Consider the following 12,230-nt stretch of genomic DNA (forward strand, 5'->3'; position numbering starts at 1 on the left):
ACTTGAAGATATCTGGACTTCAACTCCCAGAAGTCCCTTGGTAGTTGAAGTCCAAATATCTTGCAAGTGGCCAAGGTTGGGAAACACTGCTCTAAACCAAGTGTGACTTAGGAGCTAAACCCTGCTAAAGTACCGCATGGTTTGCAGAGGAGGACCAGTTGCCATCCAAACCAAATTTTAAGCAATTCATGGCACCGAAGGCCGAATCCTGCCCCTCCCACCCCCTCACCCAGTCTCTTCCAGTTGTAGAAAATTAAAGATTGGACTCAACATTACAAGCCAGCCCTCCCAAAACTAACCAGAGAAAAGGCTGCCTTCTGTGACCACAAATACACACACGGCAGCCACAAGTTGTTGAAGTCTATCATTAGAACAAGGGGCTAGACGGTTTATTTCCAAGAAAATAAAAACACAGCATGTTGGATTTCCTCTGTTGGAAGTCAAGGTGGGTGGTGAGAAGAGGTTATGCAGGGAGCCAAAGGCTGCTCGGAGCTACTCAAGGGCTAGTTTCTGAAGGGGAAGGGAGGAAGGAGGAAGGAGGAAGGAAGGAAGGGAGGGAGGGAGGGAAGGAGGGAAGTTGAGTGACCGGCCATATAAATCTTCTAAATAAAAAGGAAGGAAAGAAGGAAGATAGGATTGAAAGTTAGTGAAGTCAGCCAAAGAAGAAGGATGGGAGGGAGAGAGGAAGGAAGTAAGGAAGGGAGGGAGGGAGGGATTGAAGGAAAGAAGGAAGGAAAGTAGGATTGAAAGTTAGTGAACTCAGGCAAACAGAAAGGATGGGAGGGGGATGGAAAGGAGGGAGGAAGGAAAGGTGAGTGAGAGGCCATATCAATCTTCTAAATAAATAATGGAAGGAAAGAAAGAAGGAAGGATTGAAAGATAGTGAAGTCAGGCAAAGAAGGGAGGGAAGGAAGGAAAGAAGAAAAGAAGGAAGGAAAGTAGGATTGAAAGTTACTGAACTCAGGCAAAGAAGAAGGGAGGGAGGGAGGGAGGGAGGAAGGAAGAACACTTAAGACTGCTTGACAGTATATACTGCTTTACAGCGTAAACCAGAGTCAGCCTCTTTCCCCCCAATAATCTGGGTCCTCATTTGACCCACCTCGGAAGGATGGAAGGCTGAGTCGACCTGGAGCCAGACAGAATTGAACTGCTGACAGTCGGCAGAGTCAGCCTGCAATACTGTGCCTCTCCCCACTGTGCCACACGGGCTCCGCAATCCCTTGTTATTTAGAGTAGCGAGCTAACCCATTCCACACATCCATTCCCTAAGCAACCAGCAGACATACCATCATCCCCCGTCCGTCTTCACAGGTTCTCCTTCAAAGAGACCATCCGCTGCATAGTTAGGTATATATATATATATCCTCCAACCCCCGGCTCTTGCAAACCGCCAAGAACCAACCCTGGTGCGATGGGCTGTGCAATGATTGATATCCTTTCGGTTTCTAACACAGCCTTGGAGCATCTGCACCAAAGACAATTTGCTTGTGTGTCCAATCACTCTTGGCCAATAAAGAATTCTCTTCCCTTCTCTTCTCTTCTCCTCTCTTCTCCTCTCCTCTCTTCTCCTCTCCTCTCTTCTTCTCTCTTCTCCTCTCTTCTCCTCTCCTCTCTTCTCCTCTCTTCTCTCCTCTCTTCTTCTCTCTTCTCCTCTCTCTTTTCCTCTCTTCTCCTCTCTTCTCCTCTCCTCTCCTCTCTTCTTCTCTCTTCTCCTCTCTCTTTTCCTCTCTTCTCCTCTCTTCTCCTCTCCTCTCTTCTCCTCTCTTCTCTCCTCTCTTCTTCTCTCTTCTCCTCTCTCTTTTCCTCTCTTCTCCTCTCTTCTCCTCTCCTCTCTTCTCCTCTCTTCTCTCCTCTCTTCTTCTCTCTTCTCCTCTCCTCTCTCCTCTTCTCCTCTCTTCTCCTCTCTTCTTCTCTCTTCTCCTCTCTTCTCCTCTCCTCTCCTCTCCTCTCTTCTCCTCCATCCCATCTTCTACTCTACTCTTCAATAGATTGACACATCTTTGAGTATCGTGGGCAGCCTGGCCTCTAAAGTCGGAAATGCACCGAGTATTTGGGTTAAACATTGGATCTCTCTCTTCCGTCAAAAATGGGTTGGTCCTGGTCAAGGAATTTTGGACCTCTCTCCAAAACACGGCACCCAGTCTCATCATTTATTATTTACTAATTATTTATTACTATCACTGTTTACTACGTTTGCACTACTATTACTAGCTTTTTTTCTCATCCTTCCTATCATCCATCTCCTCCCACTGTATGACTGTAATTTGTGGCTTGAATCCTTAAGATTTCTATTAATAGTGATTGTTTCCTGATTGCGAATTAAATGTCATTAAATGTTGTGATTCTTGACAAATTTATCTTTTCTTTTATGTACACTGAGAGCATCTGCACCAAAGACAAATTCCTTGTGTGTCCAATCACACTTGGCCAATAAAGAATTCTATATTCTATTCTATTCCATTCCATTCTACTCTACTTTATTATATTTTATGTTTGGACGAAACTGGGCAGGACAGGTCAATTTCAAAACGCTTTGCTCCTCTTCCTAATGCCAAAGGGAAAATCTTGGCCTCAGTTTCCCCAAACAATAGAGCTAGTAGTAGCCATTTCTCCTCTGCTCCACAGTGTCTAACCAGGAAAACGAAGAGCATCACACGACCTTAAAGGACATTATAACAGGGGGCGGATAGAAGCCACATCCTCTCCAAAATTGAGGTTATAAAACATCAATGGGGGTGGGAGGAAGCATGTGACGATTCGATTCGATTACTACTAGAATCGGAAGGGACCTTGCAGGTCATCTAGTCCAACCCACCGCTCAAGCAGGGGTCCCTACACCATTTCTGAAAAATGACGGTACGAGGTCTGGAAATGCAACATTTGCAAGAAGGCAACCAAGCTCAGCGAGCAACAAAGTCATCCTCCTCCACTTCACTCCACCTAGCACTGATTATGGTACCTAGTAGGGTAATAAAACGTCTGCACGTTATAGCCAAGCTCAGAGAGTACCAAAGACTCCGCAGTCTGCCTCCTCTCCTCCTCCTCACTCCACAAACTCTACTCCCTCCTAGCACTGAAGGTGCCAGTGATTACTAGTTACTAGTATTTTATAGTAGATTATGAAATGTGGTCTCACCTGCTGTATAGAGCAGTATTTCCCAACCTTGGCAACTTGAAGATATTTGGACTTCAACTCCCAGAATTCCCCAGCCAGCGAAGAGTTGAAGTCCAAATATCTTCAAGTTGCCAAGGTTGGGAAATACTGGTATAGACCACTGGTGAGACCTCATTTGGAATACAGTACTGTGTTCAGTTCTGGAGACCCCACCTAGAATTGAACGGGTCCAAAGACGGGCGACAAAAAGGGTGGAAGGTCTTAAGCATCAAACTGATCAGGAAAGACTTCATGAACTCCATCTGTCTAGTCTGGAGGACAGAAGGAAAAGGGGGGGACACGATCAAAACATTTAAATATGTGAAAGGGTTAAATAAGGTTCAGGAGGGAAGTGTTTTTAATAGGAAAGTGAACACAAGAAGCAAGGGGGCACAATCTGAGGTTACTTGGGGGAAAGATCAGAAGCAGCGTGAGAAAATATTATTTGACTGAAAGAGTCGTAGATGCTTGGAACAAACTTCCAGCAGACGTGGTTGGTAAATACACAGGAACTGAATGTAAACATGCCTGGGATAAACACAGATCCATCCTAAGATAAAATACAGGGAAGAGTAGAAGGGCAGACTAGATGGACCAGGAGGCCTTTTTCTGTCGTCAATCTTCTAGGTTTCTATTCCACAATCCTCCTCCTCCACTTCACTCCACCTAGCACTGATGATGGTACCTAGTAGGGTGATGAAACGTCCCCACACAAACAACAAAGCTCAGAGAGCACCAAAGACTCTGCAGTCTGTCTCCTCTCCTCCGCCTCACTCCACAAACTCTACTCCCTCCTAGCACTGAAGGTGCCAGTGATTACTAGTTACTAGTACTGTATTTTATAGTAGATTAGTAGTGGACTGATCATTACTAGTACTAGTTGGGTAAATGAAAATGTCTGCTAGTAAAACCAGAAAGTTCTGAGCTGCTGTGCATATAAAAAGGGAGCAAGGCACACATGCTAGATTGATGGTGTTCCCTAGCTGGGTCACGAAACGCTCAGAGAGTGCTAAAGACTCCACACTCCTCCTCTCCTTCTCCTCCCTTCTCCACTCCCTCCTAACACTGATGATGTTCCCTAGCTGGGTCACGAAACGTCAGAAAGGAAACCAGCCAGCCCAGAGCTGCTGCGTACCAACAAGAAGCAAATCCACCACTGTTCTGTCGGGCTCTCTGGTAGAATCCTCCCAAAAATTAACAGGTACAAATTTCAGACACACACACGTTTGAAAATTCAAAGCAATGTTCTTTATAATGAAAATTCACTTAAACCAAGCCCTCTTTTGGGATAGCAAAGAGCACTGGTCTCCAAACAAACGGGTAATTTGTACAAGTCCCTTATCAGTCCTGTGATACTTAGCTTACAGCTGGGAGGCAATTCACAGTCCTTCTTCTTTCACAAAGTGAAACACACTTTGCTCTGGTTTAGTTTCAAAGCGGGGAAAAATCAGCACACAAAAGGTCAAAGTCAGTAAAACAGTCACGAAACACAACGATCAGATAATCCTCCACAATGGCCAAACTCACAGGCTGCTATTTATAGCAGCCTCACTAATGACCACAACCCCACCCAACCACAGGTGGCCTCATTTTCTTTGATAATAATCTCTCAGTTGTTGCTGCCTATGCATCGCTCTCCGCATGCGTGGCTGTATCATTAACTCTTGTTGTGAATCCAAGGAGGAGCTAGATAATTGATCTCCTTCTGAGCTGTCTGCCACACTCTCCTCCTCCCTGTCACTCATGTCTTCTTGGTCAGAGGAGCCTTCATCATCAGATTCCACCAGGGGCAAAACAGGCCTGCAGCATGTGGATGTCTCCCCCACAGCCACAGTCCTTGGGGCAGGAGCAGGTCCAGAGCTAACCACAACACTCACCTTCATTGGCGCTGCTGATGTTGCCTAGCTGGGTCACTTGTTACACTAAACCGCACAGTTGTTTAACAAAACCTCAGTTTGTGTCCCGAGAGGAGCAATGAAAGCAGGCTCAAGTCACCGCGGCTGAATTCTTATATCCTTCTTTAGCCAAGTTTGGTTTTGGACGCTTGTTTTATAAGCCACTAATTATGGCCCATCGGGGTGAGCAAAATTAGGCCACTGTGTCCATCCAACGATCCAAAGTAAACACGGCTTAATGAGACTCATCTTCGCGGGGACTGGTTTTTATTTCATATTTGAGGCCAAAAAATAAATTGGGTTTTCTTCCCAAATCCACTGAAAAGCTTTAAGTGTGCATGGCACTGCAAAAAATATATATATATTGCAGAATTGGAAGGGGCCTTGGAGGCCAACTAGTCCAACCCTCTTTCCTTTCCAAACTCCATCAATCAGTTATTTTCAGTCTTTCCAAACTCCATCAATCAGTTAACAAGAAAATTCGCTGAATTAAACACGCAAGTATCACACACACACCCTTAAATTCCCCTTTCCCTAATCGATCGCGACTTTAAAAAGTTGTTTGTTCTCCTTCTGGCTTTTTACGTGCCTGTTTTTTCCCCCCCAGCTAACATGTGAGTCAAACAGAAACAGGAAGCCCAGAGATAAATTTGAATCATTCTTCCTTAAAATACTCTTTGCTTTTCTGTCTGATTCGCCAGGCGGAGACATATTAAAAAGTAAGAAAAGCCACATTCAGCCAACGGACGGTTCAATTAGGCCAGTTAAAAAAAATCTGGCAGCATTCACACAACAGCCTTGCTATCTGGGTTAGTTTTAACTCTTTGTATTTTTTTCCGCAGCCCATTCTATTAATTTACTCTCTTGTGCAACTTGAAAACTGTTACTTCGAGAGGGTGGGGGAGAAGAGAGATTAACCACATGGAGTAAACACCCACGTCTCCCATGCTCTTACACCCGTGTGTAAGTTGTGTGTAAGTAGTGGTTCAACGAGTCTTCGGAGAAGGGTATCATACAAATCTAAATGATGATGATGATGATGATGATGATGATAATAATAATAATAATAATAATAATAATAACAACAACAACAACGTCTCCAGGTTTATATAGGCACAGGGTTGAATTCGCACCAGAGGCCAAGGGGAGCCCACAGCTGAATGAGGAAGGGACACCCCCCCCAAATTAATTCTGAATGCCGGGGGTGTGTGTTTCACCATGAAAGAGCAACTAAAATAGGCCCAACTCATTTCTACGGTGGGTTTTAAAAAAACCTTTGGAAAGAGATTCCATCGTTTTAAGAGCAGAAATAGATGGACAGATAGACACTGATAAGAGACTTTATAGACACGACCTCTTAAAAGAAAAAGCAGCCCAACTGATCCACGTCACAAAAAGGCAGAGAGAAGCCAGAAGTACATAAATACACCTTTCCTCCATAAATACACCATTAAGTAAACACTTTTCAGCCTTTCTCTTCCATCCAGATATAGTTCTCAGTATCACCAGCCAGAGGTACATCCTGGCTAAGTTATCCATACCGGTTTGAAAAGCCTATGAGGTTGCATTCACACAACTTTAGGTAAACCTGGTTAGTTCTCTCTCTCTCTCTCTCTCTGTCTCTCTCTCTCTCTCTCTCTCCCGCTCTCTGTCTCTCTCTCTCCCGCTCTCTGTCTCTGTCTCTCTCTCTCTCTTTCTCTCTGTGTGTCCAGTTCTGGAGACCTCACCTACAAAAAGAGATGGATCAAATCGAACAGGTCCAAAGACGGGCTACAAGAATGGTGGAAGGTCTTAAGCATAAAACGTATCAGGAAAGACTTCATGAACTCCATCTGTACAGTCTGGAGGACAGAAGGAAAAGGGGGGACACGATCAAAACATTTAAATAGGTTAAAGGGTTAAATAATGTTCAGGAGGGAAATCTTTTTAATAGGAAAGTGAACCCAAGAACAAGGGGGCACAATCTGAGGTGAGTTGGGGGAAAGATCAGAAGCAACGTGAGGAAATATTATTTGACTGAAAGAGTAGTAGATGCTTGGAGCAAACTTCCAGCAGACATGGTTGGTAGATCCACAGGAACTGAATGTAAACCTGCCTGGGATAAACATAGATCCATCCTAAGATAAAATGCAGGAAATAGTATAAGGGCAGACTAGATGGACCAGGAGGTCTTTTTCTGCCATCAATCTTCTGTGTTTCTATGTTTCTAAGTGGGCAGTTAGATTTCAGAGAAGTTTGATTTACTTGGAGTTGTATATTGTGTTGTTTAAGTGTTCCCTTTATTTTCTTGAATATATTTTATATTTATAATATATATTTTATATTTATAATATATATTTGTTTTCGTAGATTTTCACGGGTATATATATATATATGTAGATTGTCCTGAATTCGGGTTTTACCCCAGGCTGATTTTACCGAAACATCGCATAGACACTCAAAATGTTACACAGGGTAAAACCCGAACTCAGAAAAATCTACATATGTATGTATGTATGTATGTATGTATGTATGTATGTATATGTCACTTTTTTTTTGCTGAATTTGAAAATTAAGGGATATATATATATATATATCCCTTATATATATTTGTATATATATTTGTCTAGATAGATAGATAGATAGATAGATAGATAGATTAGATAGATAGATAGATTAGATAGATTAGATAGATAAATAGATAAGATAGATAGATAGATAGATTAGATAGATTAGATAGATAAATAGATAAATAGATAAGATAGATAGATAGATAGATAGATTAGATAGATTAGATAGATTAGATAGATAAATAGATAAGATAGATAGATAGATAGATAGATAGAGAGATAGAGAGATAGATAGATGTAACATATTTTTGCTGATAATGAAAAGGAAAGGAGACTACTATAGATCTATTTCAGGCTTATTTGCCTTCATCAGGTAGCCACCCCTTTTACTGGGATTTGAACCTGGGGCCTCTGCCTTGTAAGGCAGTTAATGAGACAGCGATGGTGGCTGGAATCAAAGCTGGGAAAAGGCATTAATTCCACTGCCAGGACCTATGGAATGGAGAAGAAACGGCTGGAAAACATGGGCAAGGGGAGGCGCCTGCATCGGAAGACCCCCCCTCTCTAAAAGAAGGTGCCAATAAATTACAGGGGAAAAAATCCAATTAAGGAAGGGCCTCTGTTTTTCAGAGTGTCCTTGGGCTTAAACCACAAGGCAGGGATATCAGCCCATTCTGATTTTTTTCCAAAAAAAAAAAAAAAGATTTTAGCGAAGGAAAAAAGCTGAATTTTTTGGGGGGAGTGGGAATAATTATCCTTCTGTCCCCATATAAAGGTTTCCCGGGTCTCTATCCTATTTCTCAGGGGTGGCCCTACATGAGCAACCCCAGGCAAACCTCCTTCTTCTCTTGCACCCAAGATGGATCGGCTTAAACCCAGACAGAGAGAGAGAGAGACAGACAGACAGAAAGAGAGAGAGGGAGAGAGAAAGAGAGAGAGAGGGAGACAGATAGACAGAAAGAGAGAGGGAGGGAGAGGGAGAGAGACAGACAGAGAGAAAGAGGGAGAGAGAGAGGGAGGGAGAGAGAGAGAGAGACATACAGACAGACAGACAGACAGAGAGAAGCACATTTCCGTCCCGCGGTTGAAAAAATGCGATTTTTCCTCCCTTTCAACCCCACCGGAGCTTGTTTCATTCGCGATTGCATCAGTGGAAAAAAATGAAATAATAATATATCCATATTTTAATATATATATTTAAAAAAAGAATTGCAGCCGAGGGGATCCAGGCAAGGCGCTTCGACCAGGGCACCCCCTCCCAAATCTGCGTCTCTCTCCCTCTCTCTTTCTCCCACCCACCCACAACATATTTCCCCCCTCTTGCGTTTTACTCATCGGGAGGAAACGAATCGGCTGCAGAAAAAAAATTACACACGCGAGGCGGCCGCTTTTGCAGACCGTTATTCCCCCCCCCTTTTTTTTTGCCCCTACTGGGGAGGCGGAGGAGAAGAAGAAAAAAATTGCGGCGAAGGAAAGATATTTTTAAAAAAAATCCTACCTCCCCATCACCCCCCTCCACCCCAACGTCCCTCGTTTTTTTTCTCCGCCCGGGGAAGTTTGCGCATCGGCCTGCGGAGGGGGCTTGGCTGATTTCCTCCCCCCCTCCGGAGGGGGCAGGAAAGGGGGAAAGCTCTCGTTCTCCCTCTGCTGTCCAGAAAGAAAGACACCCCCCCCCCCCAAAAAAAATCCCACCTCCCCAAATTCCAAGGGCGCGCGCACTTACCCATAGCTCGGCGCCCCAATTCATGGTGCCAAGCAGGGCTGCGGGGCTTCGGGATGGGAGAAGCGGCGGGGGTCTGCCGGGCTGGAGGTCGTGGGTAGGCGGGTGGGGGTCTTCTTCAGGCCCTTCTCCTTGCTCCCGCCTCCCCCTTTCGGAGGCGAGCCCCCTCCCGAGCCGCCTTGCCCGACTGGCATAGGCTGCCCAATTGGAGAGGCGACGAAAGGCGCACGAGAGCGCACAAGGGGCTTTGCGCCCTCTTGGCTCGCTCTGTCTGTCCGTCGGTCTGGCTTTCCGCCCCCCCCACTCCTCCCTAAACCCCCAAATAAATAATAAACAAACAAACAAACAAACAGCCCGGGTTTGCTTATCTGCCCATCGCTTCCTCCGTCCGCCCGGAGCAAAAAAAAGAGAGACAGAGAGAAAGAGAGAGAAAAAAATGGTTCAACCAGCAACTCTTTGGAGGCTTGCGAAGGGTGGTGGGGGAGATTGACAGCTCGGGGAAAGGGGAGAGTGCGCACGCGCCGGCTGGAGGAGGGGGGGAGCGAGTGTGCAAGAAGAGAGGAAGGGTGTGGGGGGTGGAAGAGAGGAGGAAGAGCAAAGGGGGGCTCCGGGGATTGCGCAAGCGCGCGAGAGAGGGGGGTCTTTGGCACAGGGGCGCACGGACACACATAAGCACCCCACCCTCAATGGGTTGCGCCTTTTGCGAGCTGCCAGAGCGACCTCGCGGGCTCTCAGGACTGGGGGGGCTCAGGGAGAGATTTGAGGAGGGTCTGGGGGGTCTGTTTGGGGTGATGGCGAGAGCGCAAAGCCCTCCTTGTCGGAGATCTCGCGAAGCGCAGAGTCTGGATCAGGCCCGCTTTGCAAAAGCGCCAATTCCTTAAGGGGGAAGCTTCCAGGCGCGAGGGGGGGGAGGATTGGGCGCAACGCTGCGCGGAAGCCAGAAGCAGACCGTGGTTTAAGATGCCGCTGCGGCGGCTGGGTTGGGTCGTGTGGACGCAACGCCCCGCTCCATCGTTCCTCTGGCCTGTGGTCAGCCGGCCTGCGCTTTCCAAACCCCCCCAACTACAATCAATCAATCGGGATAGAGTTGGAAACGACCTCAAGAGGTCTTCTACTCTGGATTCAAAATAAAAAAATAACAATGCAGAGTATATATAGAAATAAAAAGAAACATTTTGCAATAGTAATAGAGATAAACGAAATAAACACTTAGGATGGATAATTACTTTGTTACAGAAACTAAAAGAATTCGTGCTCATTGAAATTCCATCTCCCCCCCCCTATTTTCTAATACACTATGCTTTATTCACTATATTTATATTAGAATGTACACAATTTAATAGAATATATAGAGAAGTGAACGGTATATGTAAAATGTAATAGATACGGATTAAGACCTGTGCAAGAAATTATATGAGAAATATTCTGTTTAAAATCAATCAATAAAATTATTATTTTTTAAAAGAGATCTAGTCCAGAGGTCTCCAACCATGGACACTTTAAGCCTGGTGGACTCCAACTCCCAGAATTCACTGGGGCATTCTGGGACTCTATACCTGTGATGGCAAACCTATGGTACACAGGCCACAGGTGCCAGGCGGAATTATATTTTTAGGGCACAAGTAAGCCAGTGAGAGCTTTGCCTCATTTTATTATTTTTCTTCCCACGTTTCATAAAGGAATCGGTGAAGGTGTTAAGTTGGTTAAGACGGTTGTTAAATGAATAGTTAATGGCGTTTTGGAATGAGCGGCATATAAATAAAAAGAAGGACCAGGGGGGACTTGATAGGAGCCTTCCAATATCTCAGGGTGGCCCCAAAGAAGAAAGAGTCAAGCTATGCTCCAAAGCACCTGAGGGTAGAACAAGAAGCAATGGGTGGAAACTAAACAAGGAGAGAAGCAAGTGAGAGCAAAGGGGAAAATTCCTGACAGTTAGAATAATTAACCAGTGGAACTGCCTGCCTTGTGAATGCTCCAACACTGGAAGCTTTTAAGCAGATGTTGGATAACCATCTGTCTGAAGTAGTGTAGGGTTTCCTGCCTAAGCAGGGGGTTGGACTAGAAGACCTCCAAGGTCCCTTCCAACTCTGTTGTTGTTGTTTTATTATTATCAATACAGCACAGCAAACGAGATCACTATGCTGGATTTCGTATTTCATCTATTATTATTATTATTATTATTACTATATATAATTTATTTTGATGATGATGATGATAATAATGATTATTATTATTTTATTTTTATTATAAAATGATGATGATAATATTAATAATAATAGTAGTAGTAGTAGTAATAATAATAGTAATAGTAATAGTAATAATAATAATAGTAATAATAATAATAATAGTAATAATAACTCCGTGGCTTGCATTGGCTGCCGATCAGTTTCTGGTCACAATTCAAAGTGTTGGTCATGACCTTTAAAAGCCCTACATGGCATTGGACCAAATTACCTCCGGAACCGCCTGCTACCGCACAAATCCCAGCGACTGATAAGGTCCCACAGAGTTGGCCTTGTCTGGGTCCCGTCGACTAAACAATGTCGTTTGGCGGGCCCCAGGGGAAGAGCCTTCTCTGGGGCGGCCGCGGCCCTCTGGAACCAACACCCCCCGGAGATTAGAACTGCTCCCACCCTCCCTGTCTTTCATAAACTACTCAAGACTCACTTATGCCGCCAGGCATGGGGGAGTTGAGATATTCCTTCCCCCCTAGGCCATTACAAGTTATGCATGGTATGTCTGTGTGTATGTTTGGTTTTATTATAAGGGTTTTTAATTGTTTTATTAATTGGATTGTTACATGCTGTTTTTATCATTATTGTTAGCCGCCCTGAGTCTGCGGAGAGGGGCGGCATACAAATCCAATAAATAAATAAATTAATAATAATAATAATAATAATAATAATAATAAT

The 12,230-nt window shown here is 44.5% G+C and overlaps 1 protein-coding gene across 11 annotated transcripts in view; it reads right to left on the reverse strand.

The window, feature by feature from the left end:
* The window catches only part of FNBP1 (formin binding protein 1), an 83,223-nt gene extending 73,050 nt beyond the window's left edge, over positions 1–10,173 (reverse strand). For 5 of the 11 annotated variants that reach the window (XM_070758647.1, XM_070758646.1, XM_070758645.1 and 2 more), the window contains exon 1: positions 9,322–9,585. In XM_070758647.1, the coding sequence (XP_070614748.1) occupies positions 9,322–9,345 (24 nt within the window). In that variant the 5' untranslated portion in view covers positions 9,346–9,585. Of the gene's footprint in view, positions 1–9,321 lie in introns of all 11 variants that reach the window. The other 6 variants (XM_070758641.1, XM_070758640.1, XM_070758639.1 and 3 more) reach the window with 3 other exon arrangements.
* Positions 10,174–12,230: the final 2,057 nt, after the last annotated feature.

The sequence above is a fragment of the Erythrolamprus reginae genome, chromosome 8 (genome assembly GCF_031021105.1).
Source record: "Erythrolamprus reginae isolate rEryReg1 chromosome 8, rEryReg1.hap1, whole genome shotgun sequence".
NCBI classification, from domain to species: domain Eukaryota; kingdom Metazoa; phylum Chordata; class Lepidosauria; order Squamata; family Dipsadidae; genus Erythrolamprus; species Erythrolamprus reginae.